Source organism: Euprymna scolopes, chromosome 33 (genome assembly GCF_053919585.1).
Source record: "Euprymna scolopes isolate OS-2025 chromosome 33, ASM5391958v1, whole genome shotgun sequence".
Taxonomy (NCBI): domain Eukaryota; kingdom Metazoa; phylum Mollusca; class Cephalopoda; order Sepiida; family Sepiolidae; genus Euprymna; species Euprymna scolopes.
The window spans coordinates 71,844,362-71,865,179 of NC_136514.1; the positions used below are offsets into that span (position 1 = coordinate 71,844,362).

General features: G+C 28.0%; 1 protein-coding gene across 3 annotated transcripts in view; it reads left to right on the top strand.

Moving 5' to 3' along the window:
* LOC145258294 (contactin-like) overlaps positions 1-20,818 on the top strand; it is a 276,192-nt gene that overhangs the window by 99,433 nt on the left and 155,941 nt on the right. For all 3 annotated transcript variants that reach the window (XR_013864091.1, XM_080116330.1, XM_080116329.1), the window contains exon 6: positions 7,163-7,489. Coding sequence is in view for 2 of the 3 variants with exons in the window: in XM_080116330.1 (XP_079972456.1) it covers positions 7,163-7,489 (327 nt within the window). In the remaining variant the exon portion in view is untranslated. The remainder of the gene's footprint in view (positions 1-7,162; positions 7,490-20,818) is intronic.

Genomic DNA, 20,818 nt, shown 5'->3' on the forward strand with positions numbered 1-20,818 from the left:
TAAGAAATGTGACAACAGTCATAAAATTTTTAAGGAATGAGAGAACAGTCATAAAATTTTTAAGGAATGAGACAACAGTCATAAAATTTGTGAGAAATGAGACAACAGTCATAAAATTTGTAAGGAATGAGACAACAGTCATTAAATTTGTAAGAAATGAGATAACAGTCATAAAATTTGTAAGGAATGAGACAACTGTCATATAATTTGTAAGGAATGAGACAACAGTCATAAAATTTGGAAGGAATGTGGCAACAGTCATAAATTTGTAAGGAATGAGACAACAGTCATAAAATTGTAAGGAATGAGACAACAGTCATAAAATTTGTAAGAAATGTGACAACAGTCATAAAATTTTTAAGGAATGAGAGAACAGTCATAAAATTTTTAAGGAATGAGACAACAGTCATAAAATTTGTGAGAAATGAGACAACAGTCATAAAATTTGTAAGGAATGAGACAACAGTCATTAAATTTGTAAGAAATGAGATAACAGTCATAAAATTTGTAAGGAATGAGACAACAGTCATTAAATTTGTAAGGAATGAGACAACTGTCATATAATTTGTAAGGAATGAGACAACAGTCATTAAATTTGTAAGGAATGAGACAACAGTCATTAAATTTGTAACAGTCATAAAATTTGTAAGGAATGAGACAACAGTCATAAAATTTGAAAGGAATGAGACAACAGTCATAAAATTTGTAAGGAATGAGACAACAGTCATAAAATTTGTAAGGAATGAGACAACAGTCATTAAATTTGTAAGGAATGAGACAACAGTCATTAAATTTGTAAGGAATGAGACAACAGTAATAAAATTTGTAAGGAATGAGACAACAGTCATAAAATTTGTAAGGAATGAGACAACAGTCGTTAAATTTGTAAGGAATGAGACAACAGTCATAAAATTGTAAGGAATGAGACAACAGTCATTAAATTTGTAAGGAATGAGACAACAGTCATAAAATTTGTAAGGAATGAGACAACAGTCATAAAATTGTAAGGAATGAGACAACAGTCATTAAATTTGTAAGGAATGAAATAACAGTCATAAAATTGTAAGGAATGAGACAACAGTCATAAAATTTGTAAGGAATGAGACAACTGTCATTAAATTTGTAAGGAATGAGATAACAGTCATAAAATTTTTAAGGAATGAGACAACAGTAATAAAATTTGTAACAATCATAAAATTTGTAAGGAATGAGACAACAGTCATAAAATGTGTAAGGAATGAGACAACAGTCATAAAATTGTAAGGAATGAGACAACAGTTATAAAATTTGGAAGGAATGAGACAACAGTCATAAAATTTGTAAGGAATGAGACAACAGTCATAAAATTTGTAAGGAATGTGACAACAGTCATAAATTTGTAAGGAATGAGACAACAGTCATATAATTGTAAGGAATGAGACAACAGTCGTACAATTTGTAAGGAATGTGACAACAGTCATAAATTTGTAAGGAATGAGACAACAGTCATAAAATTGTAAGGAATGAGACAACAGTCATAAAATTGTAAGGAATGTGACAACAGTCATAAAGGAGACCAAAACGAAGAATAATAAATAACTCCTTCGCTTGTTCTTTGAAGCAACAACAACTTTTTCTTCATTGGTACAACCTTGACGTCACCCACGGGTTTTAGAACGTTCTCTACTCCCTCACGAGATCTCGAACGTTATTTCGTCTTTCCCGAGAATATGTCTTTCTCTTTTTATAGAACCCCCATACACCGTTGATGTCACTTCTCATGCATTTATATACGCGCATCCATGCTGTTACATATTCAGGCATGAATGCAGACAGAAATATAAATTAAATGAAACATTCAGAGAATGGAAATAAAAATTCCTTGATTTTATATAAATTAATAGTTTAAGTTATCCAATTTTTATATTCATCATCAATTTTTCTTGTTTTGTTTATTTACTCCATCTAAAATACAAAAATATATTTATTTACTCCATCTAGAATATAAAAAATATATTTATTAAATCCATCTATAATATAAAAAACATATTTTTTTACTCCATCTAGAATATAAAAATCTATTTATTTAATCGATCTAGAATATAAAATATATTTATTTACTCCATCTACAATACAAAAATTATTTATTTACTCCATCTAAAATATAAAAATATATTTATTTACTCCATCTAGAATATAAAAAATATATTTATTAAATCCATCTATAATATAAAAAACATATTTTTTTACTCCATCTAGAATATAAAAATCTATTTATTTAATCGATCTAGAATATAAAATATATTTATTTACTCCATGTAAAATATAAAAATATTTATTTACTCCATCTAAAATACAAAAATTATTTATTTACTCCATCTAAAAAATAAAATAAATTTTTATATTCATCATCAATTTTTCTTGTTTTGTTTATTTACTCCATCTACAATATAAAAATATATTTATTTACTCCATCTACAATATAAAAATATATTTATTTACTCTATCTAGAATATAAAAAATATATTTATTAAATCCATCTAGAATATAAAAATATATTTATTTACTCTATCTACAATATAAAAATATATTTATTTAATCCATCTAGAATATAAAAATATATTCATTTAATCCATCTACAATATAAAAATATATTTATTTACTCCATCTAGAATATAAAAAATATATTTATTAAATCCATCTAGAATATAAAAATATATTTATTTACTCCATCTACAATATAAAAATATATTTATTTACTCTATCTACAATATAAAAATATATTTATTTACTCTATCTAGAATATAAAAAATATATTCATTTAATCCATCTAGAATATAAAAATATATTTATTTACTCCATCTACAATATAAAAATATATTTATTTAATCCATCTAGAATATAAAAATATAATTATTTAATCCATCTAGAATATAAAAATATATTTATTTACTCCATCTACAATATAAAAATATATTTATTTAATCCATCTACAATATAAAAATATAATTATTTAATCCATCTACAATATAAAAATATATTTATTTACTCCATCTAGAATATAAAAATATATTCATTTAATCCATCTAGAATATAAAAATATATTTATTTACTCCATCTACAATACAAAAATTATTTATTTACTCCATCTAAAATATAAAATATATTTATTTAATCCATCTATAATATAAAAATATATTTATTTAATCCATCTATAATATATAAAATATATTTATTTAATCCATCTAGAATATAAAAATATATTTATTTAATCCATCTAGAATATAAAATATATTTATTTACTCCATCTAGAATATAAAATATATTTATTTAATCCATCAAGAATATAAAATATATTTATTTACTCCATCAAGAATATAAAATATATTTATTTAATCCATCTATAATATAAAATATATTTATTTAATCCATCTAGAATATAAAATATATTTATTTACTCCATCTACAATATAAAAAAATATATTTATTTAATCCATCCAGAATAAAAATATATTTATTTACTCCATCTCGAATATAAAAATATATTTATTATATCCATCTAGAATAAAAATATATTTATTTACTCCATCTAGAATATAAAATATATTTATTTAATCCATCTAGAATATAAAAATATATTTATTTAATCAATCTAGAATATAAAATATATTTATTTACTCCATCTAGAATATAAAATATATTTATTTAATCCATCTAGAATATAAAATATATTTATTTAATCCATCTAGAATATAAAAATATATTTATTTAATCCATCTAGAATATAAAATATATTTATTTACTCCATCTAGAATATAAAAATATATTTATTTAATCCATCTAGAATAAAAAATATATTTATTTAATCAATCTAGAATATAAAATATATTTATTTACTCCATCTAGAATATAAAAAATATATTTATTTAATCCATCCAGAATAAAAATATATTTATTTACTCCATCTAGAATATAAAAATATATTTATTATATCCATCTAGAATAAAAATATATTAATTTACTCCATCTAGAATATAAAATATATTTATTTAATCCATCTATAATATAAAAATATATTTATTTAATCCATCCAGAATAAAAATATATTTATTTACTCCATCCAGAATATAAAAATATATTTATTTAATCCATCTAGAATAAAAATATATTTATTTACTCCATCTAGAATATAAAAATATTTATTTAATCCATCTAGAATATAAAAATATATTTATTTACTCCATCTAAAATATAAAATATATTTATTTAATCCATCTAGAATATAAAAATATATTTATTTACTCCATCTAGAATATAAAAATATTTATTTAATCCATCTAGAATATAAAAAATATATTTATTTACTCCATCTAGAATATAAAAAATATATTTATTTAAATCATCTAGAATATAAAATATATTTATTTAAATCATCTAGAATATAAAAATATATTTATTTAAATCATCTAGAATATAAAAATATATTTATTTAAATCATCTAGAATACAAAATATATTTATTTACTCCATCTAGAATATAAAAATATATTTATTTACTCCATCTAGAATATAAAAATATTTATTTAATCCATCTAGAATATAAAAATATATTTATTTACTCCATCTAAAATATAAAATATATTTATTTAATCCATCTAGAATATAAAAATATATTTATTTACTCCATCTAGAATATAAAAATATATTTATTTACTCCATCTAAAATATAAAATATATTTATTTAATCCATCTAGAATATAAAAATATATTTATTTACTCCATCTAAAATATAAAATATATTTATTTAATCCATCTAGAATATAAAAATATATTTATTTACTCCATCTAGAATATAAAAATATATTTATTTACTCCATCTAAAATATAAAATATATTTATTTAATCCATCTAGAATATAAAAATATATTTATTTACTCCATCTAAAATATAAAATATATTTATTTAATCCATCTAGAATAAAAATATATTTATTTACTCCATCTAGAATATAAAAATATATTTATTTACTCCATCTAGAATATAAAATATATTTATTTAATCCATCTAGAATATAAAAATATATTTATTTACTCCATCTAGAATATAAAAATATTTATTTAATCCATCTAGAATATAAAAATATATTTATTTACTCCATCTACAATACAAAAATTATTTATTTACTCCATCTAGAATATAAAAATATATTTATTTAATCCATCTAGAATATAAAATATATTTATTTAATCCATCTAGAATATAAAATATATTTATTTAATCCATCTAGAATATAAAAATATATTTATTTACTCCATCTAGAATATAAAATATATTCATTTAATCCATCTAGAATATAAAAATATATTTATTTACTCCATCTACAATACAAAAATTATTTATTTACTCCATCTAGAATATAAAAATATATTTATTTACTCCATCTAGAATATAAAATATATTCATTTAATCCATCTAGAATATAAAAATATATTTATTTACTCCATCTACAATACAAAAATTATTTATTTACTCCATCTAGAATATAAAAATATATTTATTTAATCCATCTAGAATATAAAATATATTTATTTAATCCATCTAGAATATAAAATATATTTATTTAATCCATCTAGAATATAAAATATATTTATTTACTCCATCTAGAATATAAAAATATATTTATTTAATCCGTCTAGAATATAAAATATATTTATTTAATCCATCTAGAATATAAAATATATTTATTTACTCCATCTAGAATATAAAATATATTTATTTAAATCATCTAGAATATAAAAATATATTTATTTACTCCATCTAGAATATAAAAATATATTTATCCTTGTTTGTTTAATTTTCTATTTATCCATTTATCTATCATATCCTGGATATGACCTTAAACTATATACAGTGGTGAGGCCCCAGCTTGCGGGCTTTGGGGAGTGTGTAGTCACCCTTTAATTGCCATTGCTCCCAGGTCCACTCGAACCCGGAGTGGTAGTACCTGTTAGGGTCCCAACTAGGGTTAAAATAGAAACCGACTTGAAAACAACAAATATATTCTATTAAAAAAGTTTCTTCAAAATCTTTGGATTCGGCATTAAATAAGCTGAAAAGGGTTGATATACCGTAAATCAAAAACAACCAACCAACTAACCAACCATCTCTCTTTCTGTCTCTGTCTGTCTGTCTGTCTGTCTGTCTGTCTGTCTCTCTCTCTCTCTCTCTCTCTCTCTCTCTCTCTCTATATATATATATATATATATATATATATATATATATAAACTCTAATAATTTATTCCAACCACTCGGAGACAAGATACAGCAGCATGCCCAAATACATAATGACTGAACTTAAAACTTCTCTCTTCTCTCAATTTTTTGCTGATGAGATTATATTCCAAAACAGAACCTTTGTCAATTATTTTCAATAATTCTTGTCAATTTTAATAAAATGGATATAGTTTCCAAAACGCTCGTACACTTAAGTTGCTTTTTTTGGTTTTTCCTTTTGTAAACTGATTTATAATTTTCAATATTTAATATTTTTACTAAATATTAAATATAGCTCTCGGATACATATACCTATTGAGCTTATTATATATCTACAGTACTATGGGCCCTGTTCTTTTAAAAGTATTAATACATCAATTGATACATTAAAATAAACCCTGCTCTATAGACTCGAGGTCTAATTCTCCCTCTCTCTCTCTCTCTCTCTCTCTCTCTCTCTCTCTATATATATATATATATATATATATATATATATATACTTATATATATATATATATATATATATATATATATGCATATTCTAATTTAAATTAAATAGGAAACAGTTATTAAGTTAACCATATAGATCAATGATGCATTTGCAAACATCGCCAGCTCAGCATTAACGTAAAGTAAAATAATCTCTCTACTTATTCTTCATCTCTACCTCAAATAATAAATGTTAAAAAGGGCATCAATTGTCATTTTTAAACTATAGTATGCCTCCACAGAAAGAACGCTTTGAATATTCAAATTATTTCCGAGTCATATTACAATTATTTTAAGCATCAACCAGGCTAAATTTAAAAAGGTTCGCAGACAATATAAAAACAGAAACTTATTTTATGCCAATCCTGTTTTATAAATGTATGCATTATAAAATTAATGAAACCACTCAATATTAATTGCAGATTATGGAAGCCCGTTCAGTGACCCGAACGAAATCGAGAAAGGTCCTCAAATTGTTGTCCAGCCGAACAATGTGGTTATCATTCCTGGTGAAACGCGCATATTTCTCAAATGTGTGGCCAACGGCAATCCACGGCCCACCTATAAATGGTATCGTGGAACGAACAATGAACTGGTCAACTCCGAAACGGATTCCCGATATACATTGACCAACGGAAAGCTGACTATTTCCCAACCGCAGGACGCCTTAGACGCTGACAAATACCAATGTGAAGCTACCAATAAATTAGGATCAGTTTTAAGTCACAAGGTTCAGCTCTCATTTGGGGGTAAATTAACATTTCATATTTTTGTTTTGAAATATTTTCTTTCAAAAACATCTGGAAGAAATTTGCCGCTAGGCAAGCTTCATGTGTTAATAAAAGTAACATATTGTAAATGTATGTATGAATCTATATACATATTATTATTATTATTATTATTATTATTATTGTTATTATTATTATTATTATTATTATTATTATTATTATTATTATTATTATTATTATTTATTCCATTAACTTCACAATGATGTTATGTTTTACACCGTTTTTTCCTCAAGAGCGGGCTTTTACACAAAAGCTAGTCAAAGGTTTAATTACATAGAAAGCACCTGGCGAAAGATGTTTGCTGTTTCAAACAGAACTGACTTCTGGAGTACGGTGATGTTGTATCAGATTAACAAGGTGTTAAGTTGTTTCATAAGATCTTCAGCAATTGAACCAAGCGCACCCATGATGATTGGAACGATGTAACTTTTCTTATTTCACAATCTAGCAATCTCCACTGTCAGTTTCTGATAGTTCCGTAGTTTCTCATTCTTCTTGCCTATTGGGATGCCACATCAATAATTTTGCAGTCATTGGTCTTTTTGTTCACAGCTACAATATTTGGTTTCCTGTGAGTTATCTCTTGGTCACACCGAGTCATGAAATTCCAGAAAATTTTAACGCCCTCATTTTCCACTATCCCTTCTGTGTGATGTTGGTACCATTTGTCCGTAACTTTTGGCTCAAACTCCAGTGCAAATGTGTACAAACTTTGTACTATTTTTGAGCAAGTATAGAACACGCACTAACAATGCGTGACACTGTTTCAAGAGATATGTCGCACAACCTGTACTCATCAAAACAGTCCTCACCATACATGTTATTGCGTTTGCATTTAGTGTCTGTTCCTGAGCAACAAATTTAAGATTTTCTGTTTCGCTTTTCAAGTCACCTTTTGACAAAAAATTCCACGTGTCCTGACATTTTTGTGCCTTAGTATCTCACTCAAACTCATCATGAAGTTTCATTCTTTCCAACTTGATCATCTTTTCTGCTTCGATTCTTTCCTTGTACTTTTGATTATCTTCAAATGAATCTTTCCTTTATTCTTTCTCTTTCGTCACTGCTTCGACTAACACTTCCTGGCTGTTAGCCAAATAGTGATGAACACTTCTAAGCTCCCCGCGACACATTCTTCAACATCAACTTCTGCATCAGGATCTCCTAATCTTTTAACATTTGGCGAAATGATACTTTCATGGTTACTCTCTTCTTCCCTCGTTTAAGGGCAACAATTACACATTTGGAAATTCCAAACTCCATATTTATGTCTTAACTTCACTGCTGTACAGGTTGAACCAGAAAACAAATTTCATTTTCTGTTTTGCCAAACAATTTTAGATCGGCCATAACATGTGGTTGATTTTCGGTCAATTCTTCTCCAGTTGGTACTCAGTCGTCGTCGTCGTCATCATCATCATCATCATCATCATCATCATTCACTAGGAGTTCTGAAGCAGGTCATTATCAGGGATTATTCAATGACAATAATCTGTGGTGTTCCGTGGAGTCTGTATGACAATTAATCTGCTCAAATATCCAGTACTCTCAACCTGATTCGATAACTTCGCAAATGAATTTGCGTTATCGCAACAGCCGTTTACTATTGATCTCTCGCTGGCAACGACCCTTGAATTTCAGTGAAAACAAGCCTTGTCAAGGTCCCAGTCTTTGCACTAATTCAGTGGAGGTTTGGTTAGTGCTTTCTCTCATAAGTTTTTCCATCCTTTCTCGACTATTTAATTGTGGTGCCAGTTAATGCCGTCACCGCAGGTTTTATTTTATTTTGAGGGGCAGAGGACTTACAATTATACAGTTTAAGTCTTTCTGGTCCATGTAGTGTTCTATTTTTATTGTTTTATTGTTTTATTGTTTTACTGCTGTAGTTTTCAGTTAACACTTTCAGCTTATGAAATGAAGTGTTTATTAATCTCCGCATTCAAAGGTTTTTCTTCATATTTTTGCCGTTTTTATTTTTGCTGTTCGTTAAATCATCTCAGTCATCCTCCTGATTCCAATTAAATCCATCCTTTTCCGTACTCTTTCGGGATTGCTCCTACTGCTCCTATTATTACTGGTGTTATCTTGATGTTCTTTACTTTCCAGATTACTTTCAACTCTCTGGCCAGGTCCATGTATTTGCTTCACTTCTCCATCTCCTTGATATTCACTCTGTGATCTGCTGGAGTGGCGAAATCTACAATCAAGCAGACCTTTTTCTTCATGTTATCTATTATAATATCCGGTCTTCTTGCTTGGATGGGTTTATCTGTTTGTACGTCCATGTTCCATACAATTTTAAGATTGTCGTTTTAAAATACTGCTATTGGTTTGTGCTTGTACCATTTGTCTGATTTTTCAAGAAGCAGTTGTTTGCATAATTTCCATTGTACTGTCGTCCCCACGTGATCGTGTCTATGTTTATATTTTTGGATTAGTTTGCTGCATTCACTTATTATGTGGTTTATCGTTTTGTCTCTTTGCTTCGATATAGTTGTTTGTAATCGCGTTATCTTATGCAGCTGTTATTAGAAATTCAGTTTTTCTTAGTGTCCTTTTCGTAATCATGTCTAAATGTTTTCGTGAGTCTTATATTTTTCGTCCTCATGAATCGTCCGTGTAACTGTTTCTCTTCCCATGGTTTATCGTCATATCCCTTCCCTCTTTGTTCTCTGTCTTGTTCATTTTACTGTGTCTTTTACTGCGTTGATTAATCCTCCTTTTTTCTGCGTTATGTATTTTTCTCATTCTTTTTGTATCATTCACAGAGTTTTCTATAATATCAATCCGCTTTATCCGTCTTTCCTTTTCACATAGAGTTTATTAGTAGAATTCTTGGAGTGTAGTAGATTGTGCATGGTCACACGTTTCCTGGTCTTCTGGTTGAAATACCTCGAATCTTCTTTGGTCAAATCTATAAACAGTTCTGGGTATCTTACAAGTGATACTGCCCACGTGTTTATACGTTTTATTAGGTTTCTACTATATAGTTTAGTTTCTAGGGGTAATCTTGCTCTTATAAGGTATTATTTCCAATTGTCTCTTTCATTTCTGTTGTTCTAATAGTGTTTGATCACAGAACTCTCAAATGTTTGTAGCTGCCATGTTAAACTACTGCCCTCGTCTCCATTTGGTTGGGTAGTTCCATACCTTACGTTGTCTCCAGTATTCCCTTATCACTAGTAATGCTCATCTTTCTATTTTATTCGGATATCCTGGCTATCGTGTTTGTTTGCGTCTCTAGTTCATCTTTGTTTTTTGTTTTGCGAAAAATTTCAGGTCGTCCATATACATAAAGTGGTTTATTTTAGCATCTCTATTAATAAACAAATATTCGGCTTTCAATTGCCTTAGTATATTGTTAAGGGACACCATGGTTATGATGTACAGTAGTGGTGATTAGGGAATCTACTTGAAATATATGTCTTTGTAGGTTTTTCTGAGTTATGCATTATTTATTATTTAGATGTCAGTTCAAGTCTCCATGCTTTCATTGCTGTTCCAATCAGATTGATAACCTGGTCTCCTATTTTGCATATTCTAAAGCATTCTATTATTCATGCTTTATGGATCCTGACGTGCGATTTCTTGTAGGCTTATTGCCTTTCTCTACTTTAAACCTCTGTGACCTAAAATCATATTGGGCCCATAATGCAAACACCACAAGACGATGCCTACATTTTAGTTACCAGTCAGTCAGCCGACACCATTTCCTCCATCCACTCACAAACTAAAAGCGATAACGGAAACAGTCCAGGCAGACGAACATTCACCCATCTCTCTCTAAAACTATCGCTCTCTCTCTCCTTCTCCTACGTTTTCACTCTCCATTGCCAAAAGTAAAAAAGAAAATGATTATAATGAAAATTGGTAATTCAAGAACGGTGGAATGAAACAGTATTTGCGGTAAACGAAAACCATGCGCGACAAATTTTTTTAAAAGAATCATTCTATGCATTAGCAGGCGGTTACTACATACGCCCAAAAAACTGCATCTAGTTGATCGAACTATGATATAAATCCGCGGCATGCCATGCGACCAGGGCATCTCACGGTGAGATAATAATTGTCGAGGAACGCGAAGAGACTTTTGAAGACATGCTTTGTTTTAATTGGATATATATATATATATATATATATATATATATATATATATATATATATATATATTGTGAAGAATTACAAAATCATCATGAAGTCATTGCCTCATAAAAATCGAATAACAATCAAATCAGAACTTATGCCAATTGAGTCGCAAAAAACAAAATAAAACGAATAATTGTCCCACCGCCCAACCACAAGAAGGGATTATTCACCAAAGAAATTATCTGGGAGAAACATTTAATAGAATCGAAAAGAAAAGAAGAGGAGAGTAATAAAGAGAAAAAAAAACATTGAACAACATATGAATGATACTATTATCTCCCAATTCCTCGCACACTTCGGGACTGGGCATATTTTTTACATTTTATTTCTGAGTTTCTGATTACGTTACTCAGCTGAAGTACTTCAGATTTACTTTTATCCAATCCCAACATCCAACTCCCCCTCTATCTCAGATGAGCAATTAAGCAGACTTTGCAATGACGCTCGGCTTTAATACTCTTTTTTTATTTAGACTCAATCACCTTTCGTAATATCAGAATTAGTTTTGTTTGTTCGTTGTGTTCGACCTCTCTTTCACTTTATTGATGTTGAGAGATTGAACCCTCTACTGTAATAAAAGTATTATTATTTATAAATCCGTTGTTGTTCATGCATTTTGTCATTTTTGTCATCCATGTGACTCACTTAATATCTTGCGAGGATAACTGCTCTTGAACCAGGCACAAATGTTGTAAATCTCACGGATAACATACCTTTATATATATATATATATATATATATATATATATATATATATATATATATATATGTATATATATATATATATATATTTTAATTTATGTCTTGCGAGCAAAGTAGGGAGGAACTGCTAATCATTTTACACAGAGGCAACGCCACACATGCTTACAATTTGACAGTTTTTTCACCTTCCCCTTTAGCATCTCAACGGTAATTCTTATGGTCATTTATATATTCTAGAGGACAATATCTTTGATTCATCCTGCATCATCCGGATGTTTTACACCATTCTCTCAAATGTCTTTCCAGAATACACGAGATTGATCAGCATCAGGTTTAACGCACTTCCCCTCCCTTTTAATTGATTAAAAAACTAAATTTCTGGTTTTTCTCAAGCTGTCTGTTCCGTTGATCCGGGTCAATTCTTTTACTATAACGTTTAACTTTGGCAGGTCTAGCTGTAATACGTTGTTTCCGTTCTTAAATTACACATTGGAAACATTTTGGTGGTCAGAAAATTTATTATCATTATTAGTCTTTCATAAGCACCCTGACTTGTACTTTACTTAAATCCTCTCGTAGTTGCTTTATAGACTCATCATTTAAGCGTTTACGCCACCAGAGCTCATTTTTGACTTCTTATTTTCGTTTTCCTATTCCGAGTAACTTCGACACAGTTGTAGACCAATCACCCCCGTGATGGCGCCAAGATAAACAACGCAAGACACATACTTCATGTAAATCAGTTAAGCTCTTGACGTGTGTGTGATACCGTCGCGTAACCATGAAACAGGAACCTAAACGTTACTTGATAACTAACTGGTCGGGTAAGTCCCCAGTGACTTTCTCCTCAGGCGGGTCTGTTCTCGCCCGGTTTCGATTCCACTATATCCGATCTCTCTCTGCGAACCGCCGAGTCACGATCTGCTTTACCCAGAATCCCCACCCCCCACCAAAAAGCAAAAAACAAAAAAACAAACAAACAAAAAAAAACAATTGATGTAAAGTTCTACTGCCTTTCTAACCGTCATCAAACGGACTGTCGTAAAAACGCTGTAAAACACTACATTCTAAAAAACTGCTCCCCACCGTCATAAAAATCCTTTTCAATCCTAAATATATCTCAGTTCCTTTTATTTATGTCTTTAATTGCAACCGCACATAAAAAAAAACGTCCACACGCTAACTGGAAAATTGAGCAACTCTCAGTAAATGTTTTTGTGCTAAATAACTAACCTTAATTCTCTTTTGTGTTAAGAAGCAAATTTTGATCAATTTTGATCATTGATAAACCCTAATTATTCCTGTTCTATCTTTTTGTTTTATTTTTAACACTTGGATCGCCAATAGTATCGCGCAGTATTCACACAAGCATTGATAGCTTTATTACTCTGATCTAAATTATTTACTAATGAAATGGCAATACTTCATTAAGTTTGATAGTGACAGATTTAAGTATTTTCTTATCGACAAATCGGAGGTTCAGCGACTGGCCTGACTTGCTAGCTCTCAATTTTTCATCTAATAATCTGGAAATATCAATGTCTTCTTTTGTCATCTCACGTTCTATACGTTCAACGATTGCTTCGATGGAAAAAGTTAGATTGTTGTAAGTTTGATTGTCGTAAGTTTGATTGTCGTAAGTTCCAATATTTTCGTTTACAAATTTAGTTGTTTCTTCTACCCTCGACATTTAATCGACGATATCAAGTTTATTGATGCCCACAATTTCATATTAGTTTTTTCTCTCTATTTCTCTTTATATTTTTACAATTTCATTAGCAGATGACTATTCATTCGTTCTTATAACACGGGCTTGCTCTGCAAGGTTTTGTTATCTTAGTTAAAACAAGCCCACCTCATTTCATTATCGATGCATTTGTTGTCTATATCGCTTGTTTAAGGGACCACTCTTCAAATAACATTTCATCACAATTTTATTTAAGGACTTAGCCCAATTTGTTTTAAGGTTAATGTTTCAAAAGTGTCTTGGATGACGGCTATGGAAGCCTTGTTCTTTTTCCTATGAACATGGGACCTGCATTTGATGTTTTGGTTCCACTTATGTTTCGTTTTGTTTGATAATTTTGAACACTCATATTCTAATAATACAAATAATGGTTTATGTCTGCAGGTTCATTAAAAATATGTTTAATTTCTTTTAATAACTTTTTTATTTGAATACTTATAATCGCTACGGTTTTATCGAAAATGTTTTGGTTTTATCTAATGTGTTTTTAATTTGAGTACTTATATTTAGTGCAGTACTGCAATTAAATCCAAAATATTTTAATTTCATTTAAAATATTTTAAATTTCATCTAAAATATTTTCAGTTTTTATACTTATATTCGGCATGGAACAACGATATGATGCACAATATTTTTAATTTTAATCAAAATGTTTTTAATTTGAATACTTTTATTCGGTGCGTGACTTCGATTTCTATCCAAAATATATTTTATTTCATCCCTCAAATCTTTAATGGATAAACTAGAACAGCATCCTCTCATCTTTTGCACGATACGTTGACGACATCTTCTTTACACAATACGTGAGCGACATCGTCATTCTAGCACGATCCCAGACAGAGACGAGCTCAATTTTTAACACATTTCACAACACAGACCCACACACTGAGTTCACTATTGAGCACCCAGACAGTTCTGTATTCCTAGCAATCCTAGACTTCAGCCTGGATATCTCAGATGATGGTAACATAAATACTTAATTCTACAGGATGCCCGCCTGTATAGACATTTTCATACATTACAGATCGGTCAATTATCGTCATACAAAAATAGGTTATGCAGAGAACGAATTGACGCGCTCCCGCAATAAATGCAGCAACGAAGCTGACAAGACCCCTTACAGCAATAAAACCGCCATGTACTAAGGACTAACGAAATACACTATACAAACTATTAGACACGTTGCCAAACCCCCAAAACAGACGTTTCACACTCTCTCTGAGACCTGCTTTATACAGCTGTCGCACTTCAACGTCAGGATCACTACAGCTATTAGCAATACCATACCTAAGGAGGGTCTAGACATACAACTAATACACACTGCAGGAAAAACCAACTACACACAAAACACATAAAAAACACACACTCTAGCAAACTGTCACATAACAACCAATACTTTATGGAAGCGCATGAACATTATATATCACATACAATGAACCACCTGCGATAAATCATACATTGGTAGTAAGTGATGCCCTTGCACATTAGAATTAACGAACATCTGCAAACACATAAGTTAATTTCACAGATACATCCAAGCTTGCAAACATATCGACAAGACAATCAAAGCAGATATCCTAGTCACCAAAAAAAAATGTTAGTGACTATCAGGTAAAAGAATCCATTTTGATTGCTAAATTACATCTAGAAATAAATCGTTGACACGAAATTGAATCCACATTTCTTGTTTAATAAACACTTCAAAATAAAAATAAATAAACAAAATAGATAATAAATAAGCAATGAATAATAAATAAATAAACTCAAATGACAATAAAATAAATGACAAATGAAATAAACCAATATAATCAATGACAAATCACATAAACCAATGAAATCAATTACAAATGATATAAACCAATGAAATCAATGACAAAATCACATAAACCAATCAAATCAATTACAAATGACATAAACCAATGAAATCAATGACAAAATGACATAAACCAATAAAATCAATGAAAAATGACATAAACCAATAAAATTAATGACAAATGACATAAACCAATGAAATCAAGGACAAATGACATAAACCAATAAAATTAATGACAAATGACATAAACCAATAAAATTAATGACAAATGACATAAACCAATAAAATTAATGACAAATGACATACATAAACCAATAAAATTAATGACAAATGACATAAACCGATGAAATCAATGACAAATTACATAAACCAATGAAATTAATGACAAATGACATAAACCGATGAAATCAATGACAAATTACATAAACCAATGAAATTAATGACAAATGACATAAACCGATGAAATCAATGACAAATTACATAAACCAATAAAATTAATGACAAATGACATAAACCGATGAAATCAATGACAAATTACATAAACCAATAAAATAAATTACAAATGACATAAACCGATGAAATCAATGACAAATGACATAAACCAATAAAATTAATGACAAATGACATAAACCAATGAAATCAAGGACAAATAACATAAACCAATAAAATTAATGACAAATGACATAAACCAATAAAATTAATGACAAATGACATAAACCAATAAAATTAATGACAAATGACATAAACCAATAAAATTAATGACAAATGACATAAACCAATAAAATCAATGAAAAATGACATAAACCAAGGAAATCAAGGACAAATGACATAAACCAATAAAATTAATGACAGATGACATAAACCAATAAAATTAATGACAAATGACATAAACCAATAAAATTAATGACAAATGACATAAACCGATGAAATCAATGACAAATTACATAAACCAATGAAATCAATAACAAATGACATGAACCAATGAAATTATAGACAAATGACATAAACCAATGAAATAAATGACAAATTACATAAACCAATGACATCAATGACAAATTACATAAACCAATAAAATTAATGAAAAATGACATAAACCAATTAAATCAATGACAAATTACATAAACCAATAAAATTAATGACAAATGACATACACCAATAAAATCAATGACAAAATGACATAAACCAATGAAATTTATGACAAATGACATAAACCAATAAAATTAATGACAAATGACATAAACCAATGAAATCAAGGACAAATAACATAAACCAATAAAATTAATGACAAATGACATAAACCAATAAAATTAATGACAAATGACATAAACCAATAAAATTAATGACAAATGACATAAACCAATAAAATTAATGACAAATGACATAAACCAATAAAATCAATGAAAAATGACATAAACCAAGGAAATCAAGGACAAATGACATAAACCAATAAAATTAATGACAGATGACATAAACCAATAAAATTAATGACAAATGACATAAACCAATAAAATTAATGACAAATGACATAAACCGATGAAATCAATGACAAATTACATAAACCAATGAAATCAATAACAAATGACATGAACCAATGAAATTATAGACAAATGACATAAACCAATGAAATAAATGACAAATTACATAAACCAATGACATCAATGACAAATTACATAAACCAATAAAATTAATGAAAAATGACATAAACCAATTAAATCAATGACAAATTACATAAACCAATACAATTAATGACAAATGACATACACCAATAAAATCAATGACAAAATGACATAAACCAATGAAATTTATGACAAATTACATAAACCAATGAAATCAATGACAAAATGACATAAACCAATGAAATCAATGACAATTTACATACACCAATAAAATTAATTACAAATGACATACACCAATGAAATCAATGACGAATAACATAAACCAATGAAATCAATGACAAAATAATATAAACCAATGAAATAAATGACAAATGACATAAACCATTAAAATCAATGACAAAATGTCATAAACCAATGAAATCAAGGACAAATGACATAAACCAATAAAATTAATGACAAATGACATAACCAATGAAATCAATGACAAATTACATAAACCAATGAAATCAATTACAAATGGCATGGACCAATGAAATTAATGACAAATTACATAAACCAATGAAATCAATGACAAATTACATAAACCAATGAAATTAATGACAAATGACATACACCAATGAAATCAATGACAAATGGCATAAACCAATAAAATAAATGACAAATGACATAAACCAATGACATCAATGACAAATGACATAAACCAATAAAATTAATGACAAATGACATAAACCAATGTAATCAATGACAATTTACATAAACTAATAAAATTAATGACAAATGACGTACACCAATGAAATCAATGACAAATGACATAAACGAATGAAATCAATTACAAATGACATAAACGAATGAAATCAATGACAAAATGATATAAACCAATAATATCAATAAAAATTTACATAAACCAATAATATCAATAAAAATTACATAAACCAATAAAATCAATAACAAAATAACATAAATCAATAAAATCAATGACAAAATTATATAAACCAATAAAATCAATAACAAAATTACATAAATCAATAAAATCGATAACAAAATAACATAAACCAATAAAATCAATAACAAAATTACATAAATCGATAAAATCAATAACAAAATTACATAAACCAATAAAATCAATGAAAAATAACATAAAACAATGAAATCAATGACAAATGACATAAAGCAATGAAATAAATTACAATGACCTAAACAAACGCAATCAATGACAAAAAGGCATACACCAATGAAATCAATGACAAATGACATAAAGCAATAAAATCAATTACAAAATGACATAAACAAATGAAAGCAATGACAAGTGACTTAAACCAATAAAATCAATGACAAATGATAAAGCAATAAAATCAATGAAAATAACATTAACCAATAAAACCAATTACAAATAACATAAACCATAAAAATCAATGAAAAATAATATAAACCAATGAAATCAATGACAAATTACATAAACCAATAAAATTAATAAAATCACATAAACCAACGCAATCAATGACAAAATGACATGAACCAATGACATCAATGACAAATGAGATAAACCAATAAAATTAATGACAAATGACATAAACCAATAAAATCAATGACAAATGACATAAACAAATAAAATTAATGGCAATTGACATAAACCAATGGAATCAATGACAAATGACAGAAACCCATGAAATCAATGTAAAATGACATAAACCAATGAAATCAATGACAAACAACATAAACAAATGAAATCAATGACAAATGTTATACATCAATAATATCAATAACTATTGATATAAACCAATAAAATCAATGACAAAATCACATAAACCAATAAAAAAATGAAATCAATGACAATTGACATAAACCCAATACAATATATGACAAATAACATACACCAATAAAATCAATGACAATTGATATACACTATTAAAATCAATGGCAAATGACATACGCAAATAAAATCAATGACAATTGACATAAATCAATGAAATCCATGACAAACAACAAAAACAATTAAACCAATGACAATCAATGACAAAATGATATAAACCAATAAAATCAACGAGAATTGACGCAAACCAATAAAATCAATGACAAAATGACATAAGCCAATGACAAATGACATAAACCCATAACATCAATGACAAAATTACAGGAACCAATAAAATCAATGACAAAATGACATAAACTAATAAAATCAATGACAAATGACATAAACTAATGAAATTAATGACAAATTACATAAACCAATACAATCAATGACAAATGACATGAACCAATAAAATCCATGACAAAATGACATATACCAATGAAATCAATTACAAATGACATAAAGCAATGAAATCAATTACAAATGTCATAAAGCAATGAAATCAATACTGCCAAACAGACAAATAGTCGACCATTAAAAAATTCCAATTTTATCACACACATAATTGAGTAAATAAACAAATGAATACGTATTTAACTACAATAAATAGAATATAAAAATATAAAAACAAAAAATAAAAATATTAAAAAGTTAAGAACTGCGATAATACGCATAGAGTAATTAAGACTAAGATAATGGATACACATCAACAATCAGACCTAAGATCATTCCAAATATGAAATGGCTAATGTTAAAAAACAAGGAAATCAGTGAATAATAATGACAACACTGAACAATAAAAACATAATATACATACAAGTATACAAATATGTGTGCGAATGTGCGTGTGTGTGTATAAGTGAGCTAAATAACTAACCTTTAGCAGAGTTATCCTCCTCTAACCATGAAACGATTATCTCATTTTAATAGTAAACATATCCTTTTAAAAATCAGCCATCTTACCAGAACCGTAGTAAATAAACAAAAAAATAAATAAAATAACAAATAAAGATTAAATAAATAGTTAAGGTTAGATATCATTTAAAAAATATTTAAACAATATTAAGAACCAAAACCTTATATTACCAATATGCATCTAAAATAACTTAATTAAATTCGTATTCTGCATAAATTCGAAGTTAATTTAGTTGTTTTAGTTTTCAGCTGTTACTGCTGAAAATATTGCAACGCGGATGTAGCACCTGATCACGTGACGCAACCAAAAACATTCTGCTTACACACATGCATGCATGAATCAATAAAGATGAAACTGCATAGCTTGTTTGTTCCACCATTACATACTGAGTTGCTTCAGTTTTTGTCTATATGTTAAATCCTTGCCTTGCTCTGTATTCTATAAACCTAACTTTTATGCGTTTATTTTTAGTTTGAATACACATATTTGATGCAGGACTGC